Here is a 27974-nt window from a genome sequence, read left to right on the forward strand (position 1 = left end):
TTCCTTAGTCATCTCCTCCTCTTCTGATGAGTTTCTGGCATTTTGTCCTGTATCTGGGCAGCGTGATAAAATGGGGGAAACAGCTGGACTGAGCATGAGAAGAGCTGAGTTTTGTCTAAGTTACTTCCCAACTCCTCAGCTCTCTGGGTATGTTTCTTCACCTGTAAGAAGTAAGAGAGCTTCCCGGGTGATGCAGTGTGAATCTGCCTGTTGATGTAGGAGACATGGGTTTGATCCCTGGATCAGGAAGATCCCTTGGAGAAGGAAATGGCAACCCACTCCAGTATTCTTGCCTGGGAAATCCCATGGACAGAGGAGCCTGGCAGGCTACAGTCCATGGGGTTGCAAAGAGTTGGACACGACTGAACAACCGAGTGCAAACACACACACACACACACGCAAGAAATGAGAAGTAGCTCAGAGATTATGAATAAGGTGACCTCTAGCTCTGCTGCTGGTGGAATACACTCTGCCAGTACATGCCAGAAGTGACCCAGAAGTGGCTCAGGTTGGAGGCAATTTCCAGATGCAGGGCTCCCTCTGACTCAGCAGCACCTCCCTGCTCCTCAAAGCCCTGGATTAATCCTTCTTCTCACACGCAGGAGGCAAGGGTCCCACAGAATCCGTAGAACTGTCCTTTTTACTTGCTGCCATGGCCATTTCCTTGCATGGCCTCCCCCTCCCTCTCATGCCTTCCCCCCAGTGGAGGTGACCAGACTCCCTTCCATCTGGAGATCCAAATGTAAGCTGGTTTAACACCTTCTTTGCACTTATCTGAACATCTCAGGATCTCTTAAACACAAAGACAACAAAACTGTTTGCCCCTGGAGTTGACATGTCACATGGATGGCAACTTGACTGCAAACTGCAAACTGTCCTGCCCACGTTTTTCAGTCTAAGTATAGGAAGTTGGAACATGTGGCTTCTTTCCCTTTAAGACCCAGGATGCTGGCATGTGCAGTTACCATTACCCACTAATACTTTGAAGAACACTTGTGGTGTGATGCACCTAATGCAGAGAGAAACAAGGCTGGCAGGACTGGCTCAATGAGGCCCAGGGGATCTCAGGACACCTGCCGCAATTTCTCAGTGATCGGCTGAACCTTGTGGTGAGTCCCTCAGATAAGGAAAATCACATCTTATAGTTATAGAAGACTTTCCTAAGCCCTCTCACATCTCCTGCCCTTGATGTCCTCAGTACCCTCTGGGTGAAGGGTCCATTGTCATTTCTCAGTGGATGAAACAGAGGCCTGGGAAAGGCTACTGGTTGGCTAAGTGGCAGGTAGGTTTCCTCACCATGTGAACTTACAGAAAGAGCATCTTTGCCACTTACCAGCTGATCCTGGTGTGAGTTACTCAACTCCTAAGCCTCAGTTTCCTCATCTTTAAAATGGGAATAATAATGGTACCCAGGTTGCTGTGGGGGTAAGCAAATCCATCCATGTCAAACGCAGAGCCTGGTCTTTAACTCCTTGTAAGCATGCAGTGACTGTTAGCTGTGGTCATGAGCAGTCAAAGTGGTATTAGTCTGAGGACCAGCATTAGCACTCAGACCCTGGGGTCTTTTCACTGCTCCACAGCTGTAGGCAAAAGCAGGCCCAGGAGGTGGGTGTAGAGAGGGTGACTGAAACCAGGAGAAAGGGGTGATGCGGGTAAGTTTGGAGAGGTCCTGGCTTGGCACCTGCCCCCCATGGTGTTCTCCGAGAGCTAGGTAGGCAGGGGTGGAGGGGACGGGGGCAGGGAAGTTGTGCAGAGAGCGTCCTGCCTCAGCCTTGGCTCTCAGCACCCAACACTTCACTTGCCTGAATGTCAGACTTACTTTGAAAATGAGAACGTGAGACAAGCCATGAGGCAATCGCAATGCCGCGTCTGATAAAATTTGCGCTCTTCAGATCCCAGGGATAGATGCCAAGGCCAGCAGAGGGAGTGATTTCAGGGCTGGGGGCCAGGAAGTACAAAATGTGTTTGACAAGAGCTGAAAAGAGCAGAGAGGAGATGACAGCTGTGGGTGGGAGAAGCTGTGGGAAGGAGGCCACGCGTGTGGTCCTGGTGACAGACAGTGGGATGAAGTGACATGAGCCCCGGGCCCCAGGGTGCCAGGAAAACTCACTGAGGAATGTGATATGATGGAGGAAGGGCTCTGCTGGGGGACCTGTGGAATCATGTAGCAGCCGGGCTTCCATCTGGGCTGGCGAGGGGCACAGTCAGCAGAGGCCCCTTGCGGAGTCCTGGGTGTCCTGGACGCAGTAAGAGGAGCCACTTACGTTGGGTTGAAGCAGATTATATCCAACAGCTCTCACCTCCTGCGCTGACCTCACCTTCCCAGTGACCCTGAAGCCAGCCCCATCAGGCCTCCTTACCTCTGTTCTCTGGTTTTCCCGCTTCTCACTGTCCCTCCTTGATTGATTACGTAGACACTTCCTTTTTTCCCCTTGCTGCAAGCCTTGCTGAGCCTGCCTCTCAAGACATCAAGTACCCAGCCTGCTTTCATGTCTCAGGGCAAGCCCACTGCCCACCCTGTGACTCAAGCCAAATCCTTTGGTGTCTGCCCTCCTCGCCCACCCTTGATTTGTTGAGTCTGCCTCCTGGATACCTCTTGGCTTCTGACTTTGCTCCCTGCTCACTGCTGCCCCCTCTACCTGGGTGACAGCAGCAGCCCCCAGCCGCCCTCCCACTGGGCTGTGGTCCCACACCCGTCCATGCCTCCTCCACTGACAGCTTCCCAGAGGCGGATGCATCCAGCCCCATGCAAAGCCCTGCCCTGCTGCCAGCTCACTCCGCCCCTGAAGCCACGCCCACCACAGCCAGTCCCAGGCTTGCAGCTGCCTGACTGTGCAGGAGGGTTCATGCCTTCTCACCTTCTCATCTTCACAGCCCTCTCTGCTCGGGATGCTCTCTCACCTTTCAGGAACCCGGGTGGGTGGGGTCCCCTCTCCAGGGAGACATTGTGCCCCCTCAGGCCAAGAGGACAGCACCTCTCACTCCTGTGCTCACCTCTGAGCAGCACCCGTTACCCCAGTTTCTCCCCTCCTTGAACGACCTGGGCAGGCATGCTGGCTTATCTTTGCACCCCGCTCCAGAGCCCCAGAGTACGTGGCACTCAGATGCTTCATCAGTCTCAACTGATGACTGATGGATTCAAAGAACACCCCACTGGATTCATTCTCAAATGATCTGAAAACATCAGGGTTTGCAAGTGCAGGCGTGGGAATGAATCCTCAGAGCAGAGGGAGAAAATCAAATCACAGGAAATTTAAAACCACCTTCACTCAACAAAGAATTCTCCGTGTTAGCACATAAATCCAGGACCATAATCAGCCAACATTTATTGATCAAACTATTCCCCTGACACGTGGTAGGCACCTTATATATGTCCTTTCAGTTAAGCCTCACAACAACTTTGCTATGATCTGGGGTTTAGAGAGGAGGAAAGTGAGTGCAGTCAGTTGACTATCTGGCCCATGGGAACATCAAGCAGTAGAAACGTGGCCACTACCCATGGGGAAGATGGCACAGCTGTGCAGGAGTGGGAGGGAGGCCAGGGAGTCCATGAAAAGTGCAATGGAGGCGCTAACCTAGGGTGAGCATTGCACAAATGTTATACTGAGGCAGCTGTAGAAAGGATGGTGGCTGGATGGGGAGGCATGTGGAGATCATGGTGCAGTTATGACCAAGAAGGAGTGGACTGGGTTATCGGGCTAGAAGGCTCAGGTGAGGGAGCTATTGGGCAGGGCTAACACAATGGTGGGGGCTTTGGGATGCAGCCAAGGTTTAGCTTAGGTAACTACCAAAGGTAGGGAGACTTAGATATGTGAAGCAGAATGTTAGGAAGATTAATGTGGAAGGTTGGGGGGAAGGAATGAGATGAGGTGCAGACAGAAGGCTGTTGCAGTCCCACAGACCATGAGGGTGGGCCAGGCTCAGGCAGATGGAAGTGAGAATAAAGGGATGGAAGTAAAATTTGGTGCATGACTAACTTGGGGATGGACCAACCATCTAGAAGGGTGTGGGCAGGCATGAGAAGTCTTGGCTTTTTACCTCCTCAGCTCAGACCTTCCACAAGGCCACCACTGTGAGTTCCTGGAGAATAAGAGATGTTGGATGCTTGGCCTTCAAGCAGATCATTCCAGATCTCTGTGTGCTGGGTCTTCGCTAGGCTATCTTACCTCAGCTGCTTCAGTTAGAGGAACATTTCCCCCTTCAGGTAAAGGGAAGGAATGACTCTTCTCTGATCCTTTAGCTGGAAGGTCTGATAAATACCAGGAAATAGCTCAGAGAAGATCAAGTGGGGACATCCTTCCTTCTGGACAGCCAGACTTGTGATTTTCCTTCTTTTCAGTACCTTCCAGCATGCAGACTTCAAGAGCAAAGACAGAGAGAAAGGTCATTATGAACCAAAGGTTTTCAAGTGAGTGAGCTGGCTGACCATCAAGGGGCATTCTAGTGGAGCGTGAGAGCTCAGAGTTGGGAGCCAGGCCATCTGGTGTGACATTGAGATGTGGTTGCTTACTGACTCTGACCTCACAATCTTCCCCATGATGGTCTCAGAGCACTTCCTCAGGGAATGATTGTGCAGATTTAAAGCTCTTGGAAGAATACCTGAGATACAGGGTTCCGTCACTGTTATCTATTATTACTACTGTGTAATGTGATTCAAGCAGGACTAAAATAAGACTTGGAGAAGCCCTAGTCTCAGACACTGAGGAATCTTTTTCAGGAAACATTTCAAAAATAAGCCTTGGCCCACCTCCACACTTCCGGGTCCTGGCTAGACTCTGCATTTGTCTTTTGAGAACATGCTCCCCTGCACACACACATGCACATATGCGGGCACCCGGTTACCATCTGGGTGGTGCTTGGTACCAACTGACATGGGGCCTGGCAGCATCCCAAGAGAAGCCTCTTTGCAGCTTCCTGAGAACAGCCGATCTTCTCGGAAAAAAGGCGCAGCTACTTCCCTGTGGTTTCCACCAGACCTCAGTGTTCCACTCCCTTCAAAGGGGCTGTCCAACAAAAGACCAAAATTAGTTATCTAGGAAAACACAGTGGTGCAGAGTGGAGCCGTGGTCATTTCTAGGAGGTCTAAATGCGACCAGAGGTGTCCGCATTCTGCAGCTCAGGTGTGTGTCTTGAGCCCAGGTAGCACGTGATTGCTGGGGTGGCAGCAGTGCATGAGGAGATAAAGTGCGGCTGTGCTGTGCTGTGCTCAGTCATTCAGTCATGTCCCACTCTTTGCAACCCCACGGGCTGTAGCCAGCCAGGCTCTTTTGTCCATGGGGATTCTCCAGGCAAGAATACTGGAGTGGGTTACCATGCCCTCCTCCAGGGAATCTTCCCGACTCAGGGATTGAACCCAGGTCTCCCGCATTGCAGGTGGATTCTTTACCATCTGAGCCATCAGGGAAGCCCAAGAATACTGGTGTGCTTAGCCTGTCCCATCTCCAAGGGATCTTCTGGACTCAGGAATTGAACCAGGATTTCCTGCATTGCAGGCAGATTCTTTACCAGCTGAGCTACCAGGGAAGCCCAAATTGGGGCTAGCGATTGGGAAAACCATACCAACTCATTCATATCAGCAGCGCCAAAAACAGAGCTGGGGCTGTTGGTTCCAGAGCAAGTGTGCTGATGTCGTGTCTCCTGTGTTTAGTGTCCACACTGTCTGTGGAGGGTGGACATAGGTGCATTGTTGTTTAGTGGGACAAATACTTGAACTATGCTTTCAGATGCCATTTGATATATCTCTGCAGATCTGATCTGTAGAGTTGGGGAAAGGAGGAGATGCTGAGGAAGATTTTCTCAGAATTTAGTTTTACAGTTTATAGTGCTTTTAATTATTCTGAGGTTGCGGCCTTTTGAGTATTTAAACTCCCTTTCTTTGATGAAATAACAATGATGCTAGATGATGAGAGTTTTAAAGTATATTTTTGCTGCAAAAGAAAATGGTGCAAACCTAATAATGGCCTTGATAATTTTTAAAAATTTTATTTTGCTCACATGAAAGAACCCAGTATCTAGAAACTATTGTCTGACACTAATGTTGAAATTTTAACTTGCATTAGGTACAAGCTTTAGTAATGACCTAGGAAAATGTTGTCTAATAGAAATATATGTAAGCCATGTAGGTAATTTAAAATTTTCTAATAGTCACATTTTAAAAAGTAAAATTTTAAGTGAAATTAGTTTTAATAATATATATTATTTTAACCTGATCACCTGGAGAAGAAAATGGCAACCCTCTCCAGTGTTCTTGCCTGGAAAATCCCATGGACAGAGGAGCCTGAAGGTCTACAGTCCATGAGGTTGCAAAGAGTCAGATATGACAGCCACTAAACCACCACCATTACCACCATTCATGGGTATCATTTTGACATATAATCAATGTCAAAAAATTACTGATGAAATATCTTATGTTCTGTATCAGCATTGGAAATCTTGTGTGTATTGCACACTTACAGTGTATCTCCATTCTGATTTATCTCAAGTGCTCAATAGCCACATGTGGCTGGTGGCTACCATATTGGACAGTGCAGGTCTGGGAGAAGAGAGCATCCGAGCTAACATCTGGCAGCCCTACTGGATAGGATTCAGTCTCTTCCCTCCCATGTAAGGAAGCATTGTTCATCCCCAGGACTCACTGAACAAGGGGAACATCCCAGCGTTTTAAAAACAGCTAAGTATTTTCACTGTAACAGAGAATGCCTCAGAACCTCCACAGACACAAGATGACTATCCCAGAGGTCTTCCTGGACAGCCTGAGCCAGAGGCTCCCTGTTTTCCCCACATGGTACCATTCTCAGTTTGGGTGACTTGTTTGGTCTCCTCTGCATGACTCACCTTGGCACTTCACCCAACTTTCAGTTCTGCAACTTCCTTGAGCTGGTGTAACCTGTCACTTGGCAAGGGACATTTTTTCCTCTGGCTTTGACCCCATGAAAGCTTCACCTGCTTCCTCCCCCACTCACCCACCCACTCATTATTCAGACGTTTATTATATATGTCTACTGTGTTTAGTCACCGTGCCAGGTACTGAAGTTAGAACTACAAATGAGCCCTGGGTTTCGCTGCAGCTAACAATCAGCAAAGGAGACAGAGAAGTAGTTCCCAATGCCTGATCATAAACTGCACCGATGGGGGGAGTGCAGAGTCCTAGGGGAGCACATTAGAAAAGCCTTAGATGTCTAGAAAGGCTTCCGGGGGAAGTACCTTCCAAGCCAGGATTAGAAGAGGAGAAAATAGCCAGGCCTGGGAAAAGAGCAGAATGCATTCCAGACATATGGGGGGGGGGGGGCAGCACCTTCAGAGGTCCAGAGGGAGAAAGAGCAGGTCAGACAGAACATGGCTGAAAACTGGAGGATGTGATGGGAGGAGTCATAGGTGGTGCCAGGTCACCAAGGATGGTAAGCGGTGATTTGGAGTTTCAACTTTATTTTGTGAGCACTTGGGCAGTGTTGAAACATGTTAAAGATGTACAGTTTGGAATGATCATTCTAGCTGCAGCATGCAGGAGAGATTGGATAGGGATAAAGTCAGCTAGGAAGTGGCGGCAATAATCCAGCAAAGACATGAGGGGAATAGAGAGAAACCGCCAGGTCAGGAGATAAGTAAGAAGGATTGATAGGACTAGGTTTAGTGAGATTGGATGTCGGGGAGGTGGAGGCAGGATTTGAGAATATCTCTTGGATTTGGGCACATGGTAGGTGGTGAGTTGGGAAACATGGAAGGGTCAGCAGACTTGGACAAGGTGAGAGAGGCAGAGGGCAGCTGAAAAGGTCATCACATGGGAACATTCAAAAGAAGATGTTCATCAGGTTAAGGTTAGGGTTGGGATCATTAGCAAACAGATAGGAAACTGAAGGCTTAGAAACAAGTAAAATAATCTAAAGAAAAGGAAGATTGAGACGAGGATGGCTTAAGAGAGAATTTTGGAGGGGAACACCAGAATTTCAGAGGGGAGAAAGAAAAGGAAAACCAAGCCAAGAAATAGTTTAAGAAGAGGAGAGCCATGCTAGGGTGATTTCACCAAAGCCAAGGGCAAAGAACCAAACATTTAATGATGTGTGTGACCTTCAGTGTTAACTACTACAGAGTTGACAAGCAAGATAAAGACTGAAAAGTTTCTGTTAGATTTAGCAACATGGATCGCTTCTTGGCCTTTTGGCTAAAATCAAGTGTAGATTGAGTGACACAGAGAAATAATAGGGAGTTTGGTGGGAATGTTTCGAGGGGAGAGGCTGATAAAGGGCACTGGAAAGCAGTGGCCAGTAACCCTGTATGGACTGGGGCTGCTGTAAACCATCTGAAAGCACGCCTGTGACCCCCCCCCCCTCCCCAATCAAGCCTAAGTGCTTTAAGGAAACTGTAAGTTCAATAGGCAAGAACTAGGAGATCTTAGCTTGGCCACTACCTAGTAGCGTGATCTTGGCGGGTCAGTTCACTCACTGTTCTGGGCCTCAGTTTACACATCTTAAAAAAAAGAGAGCTGGAAGCAGTGTGTTTCAAAATCTGTGTCCTACAAAATTCTGTGTGGTAGGATGTTAGGTGGTTCAGTATATCCCTTAAATATGGAGTTCCCATTATATGTGAAGGATTACAGGGCAAGGTCAAAGCTTGGTAAACAGGGCCTAGTGGAAGGCTCAGTGTACAAGGATGAGTCACCAAAAAAGTATTTGAATAGTTTTCCAGTATTTCTCACGCACCAAACTTATCTGACTCTTGTAGACTTTCTAAAAATATATATATTTATTTATTTGGCTGTGTCGGGTTTTATTTGCGGAGTGTGGGCTCCAGAGTGCACAGGTTCAGTAGTTGTGGCTTGCAGGCTTAGTTGCCCAAAGATATGTGGGATCTTGGTTCCCTGACCAGGGATAGAACCTGCATCTGCTGCATGGAAGACAGATTCTTAACCGCTGGACCGCCAGAGAAGTCCCAACTCTCACAGACTTTATTCACAGAGCAGGAATAGACTTCTCTTAGAAATACAGTCCAGAAGCTGACAGTGTAGGAACTGACCACCAGAGGAGCTCTGTGGTCCTTTCCCATCCAGTACGGCAGCGGTCCAGAGGTTGTATGGAGCCAAAGAGGGAAAGATCTTCCATCTACTCTGGGCTGCAAAATGGAGGCAGAGACCGAGCCTTTGGGGGCCTCCAGACAACGTGGCCCTTTATATCCTGGTGACTCTCTCCCCCAGTTAGCTTCCCAGTTTGTCAGCAAAGACCCTTTGGGGTATTCTTATAGTACATCACCAGGAAAATGCAGAATTGACTTATGAGATCACCAGTTGATTTACAGCCTGCAGTTAATAATGATAGTGGAAGTGCTCTAGAATTGTCAAGATGTAGGTTTTTCTTATAAACCTGGTGCTAATGGAAGTAGGTGGCTAAGAAATCTAGAGGGTCCTCTGAGGAGCGGGAATTGAACTGCAGACCTCGAACTGGCCTGAGAGATAGATTCAACCAAGAACAAGGTGATGGTTGGTACAAGGGAATGTTTTTATTGGCCTAAATAGGCCCACCCTGAGAACAAGTGCTCTGCCAAATGGCCTTGTGTTCTTGGAATGGAGGGATGTCTGTGATGCCATCTAGGTCAATCTTTCTTAACTGAACTTCTGCAAGTGAATCGGGCCTTTAAGCCCTCTGACATCATTGTAGGAAATGCATTAACTTCTCTGTGCATGGAAGGGTACTTACTAGTTATGCACCATCCATGGGAGAAGTGAGAAGAGAGACACTGCAACAATTTTTCCATGGATTGTGATTCATATTAAGAAGTCCTCAAGAGCTAAAATTAGACTGCAGCCATGAAATTAAAAGATGCTTGCTCCTTGGAAGAAAAGCTATGACAAACCTAGAGAGTGTATTTAAAAGCAGAGACATTACTTTGCTGACAAAGGTCTATATAGTCAAAGCTATAGTTTTTCCAATAGCCATGTATGGATGTGAGAGTTGGACCACAAAGAAAGCTGAGCAGTGAAGAATCAATGCTTTTGAACTGTGGTGCTGGAGAAGACTCTTGAGAGTCCTTTGGTCTGCAAGGAGATCAAACCAATCAATCCTAAAGGAAATCAATCCTAAATATTCATTGGGAGGACTGATGCTGAAGCTGCAATACATTGGCCAACTAAAGCCAAGAGCCGACTCATTAGAAAAGACCCTGATGCTGGGAAATATCGAAGGCAGGAGGAGAAGGGGACGATAGAGGAGGAGAAGGGGACGATAGAGGATGAGATGGCTGGATGGCATAACTGACTCAATGGACATCAGCTTGAGCAAGCTCCAGGAGATGGTAAAGGACAGGGAAGCCTGGTGTGCTTCAGTGCGTGGGGTCGCAAAGAGTCAGACACGACTGACCGACTGAACAACAGCAAAAGAACTATGAATATTGGAACAGCCCCGCAGGTTCCCCTTAAGAACGTCCCTCTCTATACGGGGGCCCTAGGAATCCATACCTAACAACATCCTGATGCCAGCAGAGCATGAATGAAGGGTCCAGTGGAGGTTCTGGAGTTCCATGCTGGGAGAATTGTGATGCCTTTGCATAGCTCTTCCACTAAGTACCCCAGGGGATTTACCTTTGACTCCTCAGGGAGTGAGAAACCCTGGTGAAGTTGGTTTCTCAGGAGCTAAGGGTAATAGGAAAAGGAGTACGTCAAGGCTTATATTGTCACCCTGCTTATTTAACTTATATGCAGAGTACATCATGAGAAACGCTGGGCTGGAAGAAACACAAGCTGGAATCAAGATTGCCGGGAGAAATATCAATAACCTCAGATATGCAGATGACACCACCCTTATGGCAGAAAGTGAAGAGGAGCTAAAAAGCCTCTTGATGAAAGTGAAAGAGGAGAGTGAAAAAGTTGGCTTAAAGCTCAACATTCAGAAAACGAAGATCATGGCATCTGGTCCCATCACTTCATGGGAAATGGATGGGGAAACAGTGGAAACAGTGTCAGACTTTATTTTTTTGGGCTCCAAAATCACTGCAGATGGTGACTGCAGCCATGAAATTAAAAGACGTTTACTCCTTGGAAGAAAAGTTATGACCAATCTAGATAGCATATTCAAAAGCAGAGACATTACTTTGCCGGCTAAGGTCCGTCTAGTCAAGGCTATGGTTTTTCCTGTGGTCATGTATGGATGTGAGAGTTGGACTGTGAAGAAGGCTGAGCGCCGAAGAATTGATGCTTTTGAACTGTGGTGTTGGAGAAGACTCTTGAGAGTCCCTTGGACTGCAAGGAGATCCAACCAGTCCATTCTGAGGGAGATCAGCCCTGGGATTTCTTTGGAAGGAATGATGCTAAAGCTAAAACTCCAGTACTTTGGCCACCTCATGCGAAGAGTTGACTCATTGGAAAAGACTCTGATGCTGGGAGGGATTGGGGGCAGGAGGAGAAGGGGACGACCGAGGATGAGATGGCTGGATGGCATCACCGACTCGATGGACGTGAGTCTGAGTGAACTCTGGGAGTTGGTGATGGACAGGGAGGCCTGGCGTGCTGCGATTCATGGGGTCGCAAAGAGTCGGACACGACTGAGCAACTGAACTGAACTGAACTGAACTGAAGGGTACCCGTATTAATTGTCTGTTGCTACATAACAAATTACCACACAATTTAGTGCCTTAAAATAATGCTTACTGGAATTTCCCTGGTGGTCCAGTGGTTAAGACTCTGCACTTCCACTGCAGGGGCCGTGGGTTCGATCCCTGGTCAGGGAACTAAGATCCCACATGCCACCAAAAAAATAATAAGGTGCAGCCAAAAAAAAAAAAGTAATAATAATGCTTATCATTTCAGAGTTTCTGTAGCTCAGGAATTCAGGCATGGCCAAGGTGGGTCTCTCAATAGGCTGTGTTCAAGGTGTCATCTGGGGATGCAGGTATCTCAGAGCACATCTTGGGGCACGTTTCGGGTTGGGGGGCCCTTTTCCAAGTTCACTGACATAGTCGTTGGCAGAATTCATTTCATCACAGGCTATGGACCAGAAGCCCACTCTCAGTTCCTTGCCACTTGAGGCTCCCCATCATGGCAGCGTGCTTCAGCAAAGCATACTAGCCCAAAAGAGGGAAGTCACCATCTTTTGAAACCTAATCACAAAAGTGACATCCCATCACTTTAACTGTAGTCTGTTCCTTAAAAGCAAGACGCCAGGTTCTGTCCACAAGGAGGTAGGGGCTGGGGGCCTTCAGCTGCCCAGCCCAGAGCCCAGCCCAGTTCCTAAGCAGTTCACTTCCCACCCTGGCCCATTTACCTCCTTCCCAGGACACTGCTGCTGCTGCTGCTAAGTCGCTTCAGTTGTGTCCGACTCTGTGCAACCCCATAGACAGCAGCCCACCAGGCTCCCCCGTCCCTGGGATTCTCCAGGTAAGAACACTGGAGTGGGTTGCCATTTTCTTTTCCAATGCATAAAAGTGAAAAGTGAAAGTGAAGTCGCTCAGTTGCGTCTGACTCTTAGCAACCCCATGGACTGCAGCCTACCAGGCTCCTCCGTCCGTGGGATTTTCCAGGCAAGAGTACTGGAGTGGGGTGCCATTGCCTGCTCCTCCTAGGACACTAGAATTTAATTATGTGCTCAGCAATTCAAAACATGGCAGGGTCAGGGAATTGCAGATCTCACTGTTATCTTAAGCGTCTTTTATGAGATGCAGGATTTCTGTAACACTAAGTGAGAGTGGCTGTGGAGGCAAAGAGTCAGAGCAGTATATGTTTATGTGGATGAACAAATTAATCTGCATGTGAAATCCCAGTGAAATTGACATGAAATAAAAATTTCATGCCTTACAGTGTATCAGTGTTGCCCATGAAATGAGATTAGAAGGAATTTCTGGTTTTACAGCTGTCGTACTTTTTAGACTGCTTGTGTTTTTCGCTTCCGAACAGTCAAGTTGGAACCTAGAGGCCAGTCACAGATTTGGCATTTCATAGGTTTAGGTCATCTTCCTTTTCCTCCTAGCTGAGAGTGGACTTTCTTGCATAGAACTGAGCTGGGGATGGAGAAGGTGTTCTTGGTCTTGGTGCAGAGGAAGCTGACTATCTGGAAGAGTCATTGGGCCAAAAGCTCTTCCCCTTTTGTCCTTGCTTTGTCACACACATCAGTTTGGGGGGAGTGTTAGAGGCAGGGGAATGGGGAGGAGATGTGGTCCCCGTGGGGCCTCTTCTGGGCTCATGTGGAGGACATGGGGGACAGAGATGAAAGTGGGGAGCAAGGGAAGGCTGTGCTGCAACCAGCTGCATGGGAATCTAGATCATCACTCGCTTGGGGACCGGAAACTAGCCCCACCCCCGCTTTCCATCTTATGCCTGGTTCCCTTGGCCTTTGTGACCTTAGAGTTCAGGCAAGTGGCCCATGTGGAGATGAGAACCTAGCTGTTTTATATGCCTGATCTGGTCTGTGGAGTGAGTGCTAGACCTTCAGAAACTGGAGGGACAAACCATAGCATTTTTTTTTTTAGTAATTTTTATTTTTTTATTTTATTTTATTTTTATTATTATTATTTTTTTTTAACTTTACAATACTGTATTGGTTTTGCCATACATTGACATGAATCCGCCATGGGTGTACATGAGTTTCAGGTTCACATGCCTCCCAGGGCCTCATTGAAGTCTCCCTGCCCCTGCCTTTTCAGGCTCCATCTGGGTGTTAGGGAGCCTCTGTTAGGATGTTCCTGTGGCAGCTCAGTTGGCAGCGTCCCGGTCTTCCTGTAGCTACCCAGAAATGGCAGGCAACCTGGCCCTCCCTGCGGGATTCTAGAGCTCGGTCGAAAGTGCGCCTTGGGGTGGTGATGGCATGTGGGCCCAGCAGTCCACACAGTGTGCAGGGCACAGAGTACACTGCAGGGACAGCTGGCGGCCAGCGGCACGGAGAGGTGGTGGCTTGGCGACATGGACGTGCGGCAGGCCTGGGCTCACCAGCTGCAGTGAGTTACCTGATCTCTCTGCGTCTCAGTCTCCTCCTGAGCGAATCCATGCAGTGCCTCTCCACCCCACCCCCCCACCCTGATAGGGCTGTTGTGAGCATTAAACATGCAGGTGCTCAGGACAGCACCTGAGCAGGGATCACTAAATGGTCATTTGAAGACCTTCCCTGAGGCGGATCATTTCATCACAGCAGTGGCTTTCCAGCTCCCAAGTGATGAGGGCTTGGCCCAGTGTGTCCCACCTCAGGCCTGTTTGATTTCCACTGTGTCACACTGCGTCCTTGCGTGACCTTTCCCCTTTCTCTAACTGCTCTCAGCCTCCCCTCTGGGACACTAGATTTTGCCTTCTGGACACAGAGGATTGTCAGTTCTGGACATATCAGTAACAGTAATTACACTGTCCTCTCTGCTTCAGAGTTAGAGTCTGCCTGTCCGTCAGTCCCTCCTGCTTTTACACTCGAGAATGAAATCCTGAATGTTTATAATTGATGACCACTTCTTTTCTTCCATAAGGGTGGCATCCTGCAGGGGAAGACTGTGTGTCCAAGAAGCAGAGGACCACGGTTGTAGCCCCGGCAGGCACACCATGGGCAGGCCCGGCAGGAGCCCTCCTGCCTGATGATAAAATGGGGATGAAGATCATCAGAACACTCTGTTTACGGGCCACTGTCAGTTTAATGAGCTTGTGCAATAAAATAAAAGGCATGTGCACACATTACATTTCTGGGTTAACTGACAGCCATCCTCGCTTGGTGTGTTTCTAACATCCCCCCTTTGGCACCTGTTCAGGTGCAGAGACGAGGCGGGGTAGGCAGCAGAGCAGTGATTGGCTGGTGGAGAGGTGGAAAGAGTTGGAAGAAGCTCTGACCCCGTGCCAGGGGTTAGCGTCTCAGAGCACCTCTCTGGAAGCATCCTCAGTGGATAACTGATGGTGAACACTCAAGAAATGGATGGTTAGGATGCACTGGGAGACCCACCTGAGCTTGCAGAAATGAAGTCAGTTGACTCTTTAAAAAAAAAAAAGAAAGAAACTACCCATGGAAAATCAGCTCAGAGAAGTGTGCATTATTCAGGAGCTGCTGTGGCAGTCAGGACGGCAGCTCTGGGCTGGCATCTGTCTGCACACACAGCGGTGGTGCCGCCCTTCCTCTCCCGATTCCACCCCACCCCCAATCTTTTCTGCTCACAGCTCTTCTCTCCAGCAAAACCCCTGAATCTTTAATAAATTATAAACATGCTTTCTCGTCCGTCTATCGGCGCCAGATCTCAGTGTTGGCAGCTGTCTCCATTCCCCTGGTGCCCCTAATAGATCTCGCTGTTTGATTAATCTTTTAGATCCTCTCACAGAAAGCCCAGCGCCATCTGACTCTCCTCACAGCAACCAGTTTTAAGGACTTTTCCAGGCACCTCAGCCGTGCTGCTGCCAGTGCCCGGGGCCCACCCCTAAGTGGTTCTGCAGCTCCTCCTGGACCTTGGAGGGCAGGCAGGTGGCTTGTGCACAGGGCTTGGGAAGGGGGGCCCTGCCCAGCATCAGCTCCTCGGGCTCCTGCACCATTACCTGGGTGAGGTCATAGAGGGATGCTAGGGACACATATCACGTTAGAAGTCTTGGAACCTGGGTGCAGCCCATCTCGGCCACTCACCAGACGCGGGACTTTGAGCGAGATCCCGAGCCTCAGTTGTCCTCTGTGGAGTGGAGGTTCTCAGAGGCTGTTGTGAGGGTCAGAGATGAAGGATGAGTCCAGGCACTTGAGCTGTGAGCAGGGGTGGGAGGAAGATACTACCCTGTGCCAGGAGCTGTAAGGCACCTCCCTCCTAGAGCTCACCTTCCCTGGGCCTGTGCACACAGGAGGCGCGCATGGGGCTTCTGCCCTGCCTCCAGGAAGAGCCTCTGTCCTTTATCCTGGAGGCGCAGGAGGCTGGAGGGGGCTGAGGCCCAGGAGCACAGTGGCACAGGTGCCCACGGAGGCCTGTTACGCTACCAAGTTCAGCCCAGCTTAGGAGGCTGGACTAGGTTGTCTCCAAGCCCCTTCCTTGGCTGAACTCTTGAGTTTGCAGTTCTAGTCCATAAGCATTGAACGTAGCCTGGAGGGACAGTTTAGCCACTGTGTAGTCATAACAGTAATAGTTCTCACCACCATTTATTCAGCAGCTGTGAAATACCACGTTTTGCCTGCATTCTCTGCAGTCTTCACCTCTTCTCACAGGTGATAACATTGAAGGTCAGAGAAGAGAAAGGACGTGTCCAAGGGCACATAGCCAGTTTTTCAGCAGATCCAGGCTTTGCATCAGTGTCACAGCCCAGGTTTCTTTCTCTAACACAGATGCTACGTTCTTTGCTCTCTTCTCCGCCTCTTGCCTCCCAGTGCCCCCACCCACTGCGGGACAGGGCAGAGCCACTCACCGAAGGTGCCTTTCCAGCCCATGCAAGACTTGGCTCCACCCGACGGGAGGAGGAGACTGCAGGCTTCAGTGTGATGTTCAACATCATGATAGTTATTATTTGTCAAGCAAAGTATCTAACAGTGTCACAATCTAGGGGGGAAAATCTACAACTTAAAAATTATTTCCAAGTTCCAGATGAGTCTTAGAAAAGTATTAATAAATGTGAACATCCAGCCACACAGTGGAGCCTCAGCTGCCGAATGATTTTTGCAGCATTTCATTCGAATCAACCACATTTATTGAATGTCAGCTACAATCAAAGCTTCTGATTACTGATGCTTGGAGAAACTTGAGCAGAAAAGCTGTGGGCCCAAGCCCTGTTTTACAGATGAGCAGACAGCAGCCTGGAGAGGTGAGTGGTTGACCCACCATCTCACAGCTGCTTAGTGGTATCCAGACCCCTGGGGCTAGTATTCTGTGAGCTGCTTCCCTGGGCATCTGGCATGCAGGTCCAAAAACTGTGCTGTGATGGGGATGCTGTACCCCATATCTCTCCATTCATCCCTATGTCGCCCTGAGACACAGCACCTCCTCCTCTATGAAGCCTTCTTTACTCCCCATTCGGGGGCCTGCCTCCCTCTGCTCCCCCAGCACCTGTGGGGCCACACTCTCTCCCAGCTGGATGCCTCCAAGGCAGGAAAAGGGGCCTGTCCAGCCTTGCTTAGAGCTTCTGTGTTCAGGGTTTGCTCTTACAGGAAAAAATGTTCAGAATTATCAGGGAGGCCAAACGGGTGTCAGGCCCATTGTCCTAGGATTGAGGTTCTTAAGTGTTTCAGTGCACAGGCTTCTTTGAGAATCTGCAGAATGCTATGGACCATCTTCCCAGGGAAAAAACAAACACATATTCATATACAAGTTTGCAGACTATTTCAGAGGGCTCTCAGTCCCCTTGAAGTCCATCCTTGGGTCTCTGGACCCCAAAAGCCCCACACTTGGAAAGAAATGGAAAAACAGGCAGAGGACATGTTTGACTCGCCAAACATCTCTTATTTACATCCTCATTTACTACCCCTGGAACAGTGAGAAAAGAGAGGCGGCATTACCCAGGGATTGCCCCTGGTGGCTCCGGCCTCGCTATGTGTGTTTATTTCCATTATTATAGTAATTTTCAGGCTGCGGGCTACAATTTTCACTTGCAGTGAGGTATTAAATTGAAATTATCCTAGATATAATTGTCATACAAAACCATCCTGGACACGGGGAAATGAATGTCTTTTCAAGACACAGGTTTATTGCATATGCCGAGTTTTAGGGCTCAGCCTCTTTAAACATGCCAGATTTTGGTGTAGGTACTGGGGCAGCAGTAGGTCGGGAATCAGCACGGTGTGGTGGGCTGGAGCTGCTTGCCCAGAACATGGTGAGATCTCGATCGGCACAGACTGGGCTGCGGAGCCTGAGTTTGAGCGTGGACTTGTGCGGCTGCCAGAAACCACTGTGCAATGCCTCAGGGAAGCGGGAGGTCCCACACTGATGTTCTGTTGTAGTTCAGTTGCTCAGTCATATCTGACTGTTTGCGACCCCGGGGGCTGCAGCGTGCCAGACCTCCCTGTCCTTCAGTATCTCCTGGAGTTTGCTCAAACTCATGTCCATTGAGTCGGCCATCCAACCATCTCATCCTCTGTCACCCCCTTCTCCTGCCCTCCGTCTATACCAACATCAGGTTTTTTTCTACTGAGTCAGCTGTTTGCATCAGGTGGCCAAAGTATTGGGACTTCAGCTGCAGCATCAGTCCTCCCAGTGAATATTCAGAACTGATTTCCTGTAGGATTGACTGGTTTGATCTCTTTGCTGTCCAAGGAACTCTCAAGAGTCTTCTCTAGCACCACAGTTGGAAAGCATCCATTCTTCGGGGCTCAGCCGTTTTTAGGGTCTGTGTGTTAGTCGCCCAGTCGTCTCTGACTCTTTGCATTCCCATTGAATATAGCCCGCCAGGCTCCTCGATCTATGGAATTCTTCAGGCAAGGATACTGGAATGGGTAGCCATTCCCTTCTCCAGAGGATCTTCCCAGCTCAAGGATCGAACCCGGATTTCCGGCATTGCAGGCGGATTCTTTATCATATGAACCACCAGGGAAGCCCCAAAATGGCCTGTATATCCACTTAATTCAACCCAAGTTCCCCGAGGTTGGTAGGAGATCCCGCTGTAATAATTCTCAGAGCTCCCTTTCCATGCAGTAGGACCAGGTGAGGCTCTGGGGTCTTACATGGTGCTGTGCAGCTGTGGTGGCCCCACCAGACACCAGGCATCTGTCCACTCCAGTGATGCCCACGGTTCCAGCCCTTTATGTCTGCTCTGTCTCTAAGGTCCTTCCTGTCCTGCTGTCTTTCCTTCTCCAGATGCACCCTGCTGGTGTACTGTGCAGACCTCCCTCCCACCAGCATCATCATCGCCTTCCACAACGAGGCCCGCTCCACTCTGCTCAGAACCATCCGCAGGTAAGAGCCTTCCTGTCTGTCGGCCTCCGGGTCGGCCCTCGGTAAGGGTGTGTCTGCTTACTGGGGACAGGTCCAAGTGTTTCCAAGCACCCACCAGGCACGGCTCAGCGCACTCCACGTGTGTCCACTAGGGTGGTCACTCCTCACACTCCTATGAGGGTGGCCTTTATCCTGTTATATGGGAGGAAAGACAGAGGCCGAGGCATTAGGCTACTTATGGAAGGTCACTGACAGTCAGAGGACTTGACCCCAGGGCACTTGCCCTTAACCACTGCACAGGTTGCTTCTAGGACAGTTCACATTTTCACAGCCAGCGAGGAAGCTGGGGCCCCGAGAGGCTGAGTACATCCTCCACCCCCAGCATTCAGCTGGGGTTAGAACTCTGGTCTGCGAGATGTGCCCAGCCCAGCCCCTGCCCCTCCACTGCCTCCCGCACCCCCACCAGGGACCGTGGTGCAGGTCAGATCAGCCCGAAGGGAACAGCTGATGTTCGCTTTCTTGCCCGTCACCTTGTATTCCCGCCCCGGTCCCCCTCAGGCCTCTCCGTTCACCCTTGGCTCCTCATCAGGGCCAGGCCCTTGCTCTGATCGGTGTTTTCTCGCTGTGTGTGGCCCCCGTGGATTTTCAGTATGCAGCGCCCGCCCTCAGCAGAACTCCCCTTAGAACACAGTGGGGCCCTGGAGACTTGGCTGGGAAAGCCTCGCCTCTCTGCCTCTCAGAAGACCCGGGTTGTGTCAGCTCCCCTTCCCCATGCTGCACCCCGTCCTCTCCTCTGGAGCCTCTCCCATGGCCGCCCTCCCTCCAGCATCACCTGGCCCGCCCCCCTCACTCAGGTCCTCAGCATCACTGGCCCCTTAGGTGGCACCACTGTCACTGAGTCCCCTGGAGGACAGACGCGCCTGAGCTCATGCTCTCAGGGACTGGCCACTGCTGTGCCCACTTCACAGCAGAGGACACTGAGACTCAGAGACACTGAATTAAGGCCTACTGCTGCTCAGCTGACGACAGTGAGGCAGAGTTTCGACCCTTGCACTCTGACCTCAGAGTTCTCAGCAGCCTGACAGGGCAAGGCTAGTCCCAGAGGTGGCATTCAGCTTCTCTGGGGGAGGAGTTGGCACCGGGATGCCCCCAGTCACACTTCCAGCAGAGCAGGGGGCTGGCCCTGGGGTAAAGTGCCCCACGTCCCTGGGACACAGCCCCTTATAGCCTGTCCTGATCTGCTAGCCCATCACATGGTCAGCTGAGAGAGAAGGAGGTGAGATTAAATGTGGGCCAAGAGTACGATCAAGCACAGCCAAACTCTTGCCATTTCCATCACCAAGCCTCACCTTCTGCTCTCCTTCCCGTACGGGCATGGCTGTGGGCAGGCAGGGCAGTCCGGGTGTTGGGAGGGTGTCAGTAACAGGCTGACTCTGATGGTGGGCCGTGTCTTCAGCACCACCTGTCACTCATGATGCATGTCCACCATGCAGGGCCACGGTGTCCCTTGGAAACTCAAGAACGCACAGCCCAAATGCGCTGTCTTCAACCTGGCGCGTCCCACATCTCTGGGGGCAGCTGTCCGTGCCCAGCTATCCTTGGCCACAGACTGACTGTTTCCTCCTGCCAGCTGCTTGTCCCATCTGCCCTGGTTTCTGCATTCACCCCACAAGCCACTGCCTGATTCAAATTTGATTTCCCAGCAAGGCTTCAGCTCTTGACAAGAAAATGTCCCAAGTCACTGTCAGGTGTCACCATGAGTCTGGACGTAGATTAATAAACTGCCTTTGTGATCTGTGAGCTGGTGCAGTTGTGTGGGGGCACAGGGCTCAGTGGTGGTTCAATTGATGATTTACCTAGTCTCTTCTGCTGAAGGGAGAAGGTGATGGCACCCCACTCCAGTACTCTTGCCTGGAAAATCCCATGGATGGAGGAGCCTGGTAGGCTGCAGTCCATGGGGTCTCGAAGAGTTGGACATGACTGAGTGCCTTCACTTTCACTTTTCACTTTCATGCATTGGAGAAGGAAATGGCGACCCACTCCAGTGTTCTTGCCTGGAGAATCCCAGGGATGTGGGAGCCTAGTGGGCTGCCGTCTCTGGGGTTGCACAGAGTTGGACACAACTGAAGTAACTTAGCAGCAGCTTCTGCTGAAGGGAGAATGGAGTTTCTGAACCTTGCAGACAAACCAGGTCCATGGGGAGCAGAGGGAAGTGATTCCACAGTGCCAGACCACAGCCTGCCCCACCATGCAAGGTCGCATCTGGGCATGTCTGCTGGTTGTTTCCATGAGGACACCAGAACATCCGAGAGAGGCTCCCTACCTTCTAGGCTGGCCACGCACCCCCATCCTGCTAAGTACACACACACACACACACTCCCGCAGGGATCTCTTCTGGGCTCCTTCTCTGCATATCTCAACTCTTACACTTAATGCATTTTCCCAGATGTAATCCTCAGTGAACTGTTGCTGAAGGCCTGTATCCTATTCATGTCTTACCTACCCTCCCTGTTGCATCTGGATCAGTCCTACAGCTTAGAGCTGCCCTGATTAATTGGGATAAAAGACTGAGAACTGTGCTGGCCGAGAGCAGCCATTCCTGGGTCTGTATGGCTCTGGAGTGCTTTTAAAAGGGCATACCACCTGGGATCTGAAGACCTGTGTCCAGTCCCCTACCATTTCCTAGCTTTGTGACCTTGGGCACGTTGTTAGCCACACTGGTATTGATGATGATAAAAATACTGTTCATGTTTCAAGTTCTGCCACATTTCCCACAAGAAGACATTACCCTGGAACATTTGGAGGCTGTTATAATGTGAGGACCCCGACCCCCCATGTTTCCTTACACTGTGTTTAAGTTCTCGGGGGCACTTCAGGCACTGCCCCCAGACTCATCCCTTTCAGCTCTAAGACGTATTTCTCTTTTTCTTCCTGCTGTTCCTCCAGCTCTTTATAATAGTAATAATGATACTTTATGATAACAATATTAATATGTTAATATTAATATTAATGCTGAGTTTTATGGTCCACAGAACACATTCCATCTCGCACTTCATTTGGAGCCCCATCAGGGTCTGTGAAGTCAGGGTGCACGTAGTGAATGGAGGCCAAGGCCACAGAGCTGGGAAGTGAAAGAGCCAGGACTCAGGTTTCTGGCTTCCTGGGGGGAATCCGGGGCAGTAGGGGTCTGCCCCAGTGTCTCTGTCCACCAGCTTGAAGGAGGGCCTCCCCAGAGGCCCTGGTGCCCTGCACTCTGGATGGGGAGGGCATACTTTTCAGAAGGCCCCATGACCTGCCAGACGCTACACGACACTCTGCTGGGTGCCTTGCTGGCCGAGCCCAGGACCTCTTTTCTGCCTCTCCGGAACTTCAGTGTGAGCCAGCCTCCCGCCTCAGACCCTATGGTCCATGAAAACTGCAGAATGGGGGCCCAAGAGCCAGGTGTGAACAGATGGTCTTATCATCAGTGGGCAGAGTGGAAGTGACTTTTAGGGGTAGAGGCAGGGAAGATTACTTCTGGGAACTTCCACGGCCAGGTGTCACTTGCCTTGGGAATCCAAACTTCCCTTGTATTCCCTGTTCTGTCGCACAGATAAATCACTAGCCACTGGGAGGGAATTGAATGAATAGCACTTCTTGTCTGACTCTTGTCATTGATGGAAGAATCTTTTCTAAGGTGTTTTTCATCTTCGAGTGAGTGAGTTGCTCAGTCATGCAACCCCGTGGACTGTAACCCACCAGGTTCCTCTGTCCCTGGAATTCTCCAGGCAAGAACCTGGTGTAGGTAGGCATTCCCTTCTCCAGGAGATCTTCCAAATCCCAGGGATCGAACCTGGGTCTCCCGCATTGCAGGCAGATTCTTTACCATCTGAGCCACCAGGAAAGACCATTTTTCATCTTTAGTTCTCTAGAATGTGGATGGCTTTGCTGCCAGGCTCTGGCAAGGGAAAGATGCTTGAGGAACTGGGTGGGGAGGACTGAGTTGCCCTCTGGTTCCTCCCACCCAGCACCTGGCCAGGCCTTGGTCCCTCTGCCCATCCCTGCCCAAGTTCCTGCATTAGCCAGGGGAGGGGGCTGGGAAGGTGCACACGGGGGCACTCAGAGCCAGGCAGAGGCACGATGGGGTGGGCGATGCGGGGAGGGAGAGAGTCACGGTCTTGATGAGTTAGGGCACTTTTCTCACTTAAGGACAGAGAAAAGCCCTGAACAGCAGTTTCTCTTGACTGCTGCTGCCACGAGTCCTTGTGTATATTTGAGACTTAGGGCCTCCTCTTTCCTTTTGGAGCATCCTCCTGCCCCCTGCCTCCCATGGGAGCTCTGGAACATGGCCAGTTTATATCTTGATTCTCCTCGCTGTGGCTTTTCGTAATAATCTAGATTTAGAGGAGCAGTCTCTCAGATTAAAGTGGTGAAGAAATTGGATGCTGGGGCCAGATATTCCCACTCTGTCCTTACCAGCTGTGTGACATCTGGGCACCTCTTCACCTCTCTGCCTCAGTTTCCTTTTCTGCACAACAGGAATACTGTTAATAACAGCCTCAGAGGATTGTGGCAAGGAGTGAAGGAGTGCAGGTGGTTAAAGGCCGTGGAACAATGCCTGGCACAGAGTGAGCCTGGACAGGTGACAGCGTGTGCCATGAGGCACCTCCAGCCCAGGGAGACAGTAGGGTTCCAATGCCACAGCTCCCAAGCTTGAGTGGACATCAGAATCCCCTGGAGGGCTTGTCAAAACGCAGTTTCCTGGGCCCCACCCCCAGATATTCCAACTGAATACGTCTAGAGTAGGAATTTGCATTTCTAACAAGTCCCCAGGTGACACTGGGGCTGTGCTAGCTCCAGGATCACACGCTGAGAACCAGAAGTGAAGTGTGAAGTTTTGGTTGCTCAGTTGTGTCTGACTCTTTGTGACCCTACGAACTGTAGCCCGCCAGGCTCCTCTGTCCATTGGGATTCTCCAGGCAAGAATACTGGGGTGGGTTACTATTTCCTACTCCAGAGGATCTTCCTGACCCAGGGATTGGACTTGGATCTCCTGCACTGCAGGGAGATTCTTTACCATCTGAGCCACCAGGGAGACAGTATCGTCACAATTATCAAGCCCCAGATTCCAAGAGCGGCTGCTGCGTGCCAGGCAGGGTGCTAAGTTCGTTTCCTGTGTTTCCTGCTGCTGAGGCGCTTATGCTGGTGGTTCCATATTTCCTGAAGGTCTCCAGCTAGTGAATGGCAGATACACAGACACTGCACTTGAACCCAGACACAGCACTTGAACCCAAGATGGCCTGACTCCAGAATGACTAAACTCAAGTGTCAACCAGCCTCAGGTCTTCATTCAGCTGGCATTTATGGAGCGTCTGATAAACGCTGCCTGCATAGAGCCCCGTGCAGTTCAGAAAGCAATTTCAAATACATTTCCTCATTTCATACACACAAAAGCCTGTGAAGTAGGTCAAGTATTAATATCGCCTGCCTTTACAAGGAAAATGTAATTACAGATGGAAACGAAGGCTGGGAGCTGCCTGGCGTCCCGCTCAGGATCACACAGTCGTAGATAGTGGAGGCCCCATGGCCTCCCAAGCTGCCGTAACCAGCCGCCTCTCGGGGGGCTAGGGCGGGGGAAGCTGTGGTTAGGGTGCAGTGGGCAGAGGTGTAGACCCTGCAGGCAGCTACCTTCTGGCAGAGAGCGAGCTGTGGATAGGAAACTCATTTCCTGGATAATTCCCAGGCTCCAGCGTGACCGGGATGTGCCCATGAGACGAGCATCTACTTCCCTGTGAGATTGTGAAAGGAAGGGGCACAGAACAGCCAGAGTGGGGTTGAAGCAAGGGAAAAACTGGGCCCTGGAGAGAAGGGAGGACTGGCTTGGCTGCAGAGGGGCTGGTGAGGTGTCCTGTCAGAGAACTGGTGAGACCAAAGGAGGGAGGGAGGTGTAAGCCCCCAGGGTCTGGGTGGCAGGGATGAGGGTAGGGTGTGCAGAAGAGAGGACCCAGGGGGACCATCTGGGGACCCAAGCCAGGTCCCCGGGCCTGGATTTGACCTTTCTCCTTCTCCAGCCACCCCAGGCGCCCAAAGCCCCTGCCCATCTCAGTTCCTCCCAGCCCCGAGCCACTTTTTCGGTAACCACCCCCCCGCACTCCCCCCATCACTCCAATTGCTCTGTTTAGAGGAGCAAAAACCAGCCAGGTGTTACCAGGAAATAGTCTAATTAGCACTTACTGCTGACGATTTCGTTCTTTTTTTTTTTTTTCCCCTTTTTTACACTCTGGACATTTTTTATTCGCTAATCATCTCTCAGTTCAACCAGCGCAGAGCTGCACGCGATTTACCTTTTGATGTTCACAGAAGAGAACTCTTGAATTTCAAAGAGTGGGCAAGGATTCAGGGGGAGGGGGACGCAAATCGCATGAGAAGCTACAGCCGTAATCAAACCTCATTAGAGGGTATTCTTCCGGCAAGTTTTCCTTCTCTCTCTGCCTCCCTCTCCCCTTACCCTCTGATTGGAGGGCTGGTTGTTGAGTTTGGCGTGTTTGCTTTCGATGATGGTGGTGAGGTTCCCCTCGCACCACCTCCTGCTCTCCGGGTGTTCGCCTCCCAGCAGCAGTGGGCTCAGGGGCTGGGGCTGGGGTTCCTCTCTCCACCTCACTCTAGTTGCCATGGTGAGAATTCAGGCTCCATAAATAAAGGTAGCTCCAGGGGAGGTTCTCCTCCTGGGAAGTCTCTGCGTCTTGCTTTGAAAGGACGGCTCACCAGAAACAGGGCTTGGTGAGCGCTTCTGCCAGGCCTGTCTGAACCCCTCCCCACTACACGTGGGGCTCTGGGTGCCCTGTGGTAGGTGGCATGGCCCAGGAGTGTTTCTGAGGAACCGCACGGCTTGGTGTGTTTAGAGAAGCAGCATGCAGCCATCTCAGTCAGGACTGAGACTCAGAATAAACAAGGAAACCTAGTCTTGCCTGGAGGCAACAGATTCCCAGCTCAGGAAGGGAGATGAAGTCAGTTCAAAAATCACCACTGATCCAGAAAACAGTAATAATTGTTACAGCTTTTTATCGCTGTTATCAGCATACGCTGTGCTGAATGCTTTAGAAACGTTCCCTTTAATTCTTCCTACAGCCCTATGAATGATGGATACTACTCTTATTATCCCCGTTTCACGGAAAGGAATACTTTACTGCACAGAGCAGGAGAGTAACCTGGCCAAGTTCACACAGCTTGTAGTAAGTAGCTCCTAGACCACAGCTGCTGAGGGCCGGGTTCACATCTCCCTCGATCCGCATCACGTACGCAGTGCCTAGCACAAAGTAGGTGTGCACGAAACATCCTTGGAGGGAACGGTCATGGGCTAAGGTGCAGCTGCACTCTGGCAATACAGAGAGTAGCTTGACGAGGCCACTGCCCCTGGGAGGTGACCATCTGGAGGGGCCAGGAAACCAGCCCTCAGAGTCAGGCTGCCGTGAGAGATGCAGGAAGCTTCAGATACAAACGGCTGAGGGATCCTGGAGGAGGAAGCAATTCATTCTCACTAAGTGGACTGGAAAGCTTTTAGAGAGGAAGTGACATTTGAATGGGTCCTTGTGACAGACGAGGGGCATCTCACGCTGTGACAGCAGTAGGGGAACGGGCCTCAGTTGTAAGACGCAGGATGTCTCCAGACAAAGGCACTGGGCGTGAGGAGGCTGGAAGTGGGGCTGGCTCCAGACTGGGAAAGGATTGAAGAGCATGCTGAGAATTTGGGGTGTAGTTCGTGGGGAGCCTTTTTGCCAACTTCTCTATTTGCGTTAGTGAGGGAAGTCGCATGATTGAAGAACAGATCTGTGCTTCAGACAGCTCACTCTGAAGGTCACAGGAGGATGGCCTGGCAGCAGGTCAGGCTACTGCAGAATAAACAGGCAGTGGTCTGTTCCCTGGTGGTCCAGTGGTTAAGAATCCGGCTGCCAGTGCAGAGGACGTGGGTTCGAATTCCTGGTCCAGGAGAATCCCACATGCTACTGAGCAACTAAGCCATGCGCTGCAACTACTGAGCCTGCTGCACTCTAGAGCTCATGTTCCACAAGAGGAGCCACCGTAACGTGAGGCTGTGCACCACAAGGAAAAGTAGTCCCTGATCCTCACAACTAGAGAATGCCTGCCTGCAGCAAAGGAGACCCAGCACAGCCAAAAATCAAGAAATAAACTTTTGTTTTTAAATATGTGTTTAAAAAAAACAGGCAAAAGAGGCTGAACCAGAATGGAGGCATAAGAGGTGAAGGTGATCTGAGTGATATTTTCAAGGAGAACCAGCACATTCTTGGTCATTGGTGTGATTCAGGATTTCGGGGAGAGGGAGGGTTACTGAGGGTGGCTCTGGAGCTCTGGGTGCTAGGTGGGTGCTGGTGATATTCACCAAGACAACGCAGTTATATCCCAGTGGCTCAAAGGTGAGCATGTGACTAGACAAGTTTTTGGGTTGCTTGGAGTCTTTATTCTTCAGATACAATGGCGTCTACTTAAAGCTCATGTTGATACGTAGATTTGACTCTAGAAGTCACAGTGATCTTTCCTCTTTCCATCTCACAGCATATTAAACCGCACCCCTATGAATCTCATCCAGGAAATCATATTAGTGGATGACTTCAGCAATGACCGTAAGTACTACTGTTGTCCTGGACTATGGACGCAAGTGTCTGTTCCCAGGCTCTGCGTCGTGGGCGAAGGTGAACCTGCAGGTTCCCTGGGGATGGAGGAAAGCCTGGGTTTGTAGTAGGTGTGGAGGACATTGAGCGTCCCTGCAGGTCAAGGAGTCCATGACCTTATGTTTGGGAAACAGTGTCTCAGGTCCTCTGCTATGAGTCTTTGAGGACCTAACCAGATCTGAATTGTATGTTCTTAATGGGGTTGGTGGGCTTCCCAGGTGGCACTAGTGATAAAGAACCCGCCTGCCAATGCAGGAGACATAAAAGATGTGTGTTCAATCCCTGGGTTGGGAAGATCCCCTGGAGGAAGGTACGGCAATCCACTCCAACATTCTTGCTTGGCGAATCCCATGGACAGAGGAGATTGGTGGGCTACAGTTCATACAGTCTCAAAGAGTCAGACACGACTGAAGCGACTTATACACACTTGGTTGTGTATAAGGGATTGGTATGTGTATGCATGTGTCTCACTGCCCCCAACCTGTTGATGCATTCCTGGACTTGAAGAGACACTGCACCTTCAGAGAGCCCCCAAGC

At 50.4% G+C, this 27974-nt stretch overlaps 1 protein-coding gene and 1 non-coding gene across 2 annotated transcripts in view; both read left to right on the forward strand.

Moving 5' to 3' along the window:
• Positions 1 to 27974, forward strand: part of GALNT14 (polypeptide N-acetylgalactosaminyltransferase 14) — a 219930-nt gene that overhangs the window by 147913 nt on the left and 44043 nt on the right. Inside the window, exons 3-4 of the mRNA XM_018055469.1 lie at positions 18694 to 18792; positions 27322 to 27389. Of these exons, the coding sequence (XP_017910958.1) occupies positions 18694 to 18792; positions 27322 to 27389 (167 nt within the window). The remainder of the gene's footprint in view (positions 1 to 18693; positions 18793 to 27321; positions 27390 to 27974) is intronic.
• On the forward strand, positions 11640 to 11712 carry TRNAG-UCC. Its single transcript has one exon. It is a non-coding gene; the product is annotated as a tRNA-Gly (tRNA).

This window comes from Capra hircus, chromosome 11 (genome assembly GCF_001704415.2).
Source record: "Capra hircus breed San Clemente chromosome 11, ASM170441v1, whole genome shotgun sequence".
NCBI classification, from domain to species: Eukaryota; Metazoa; Chordata; class Mammalia; order Artiodactyla; family Bovidae; genus Capra; species Capra hircus.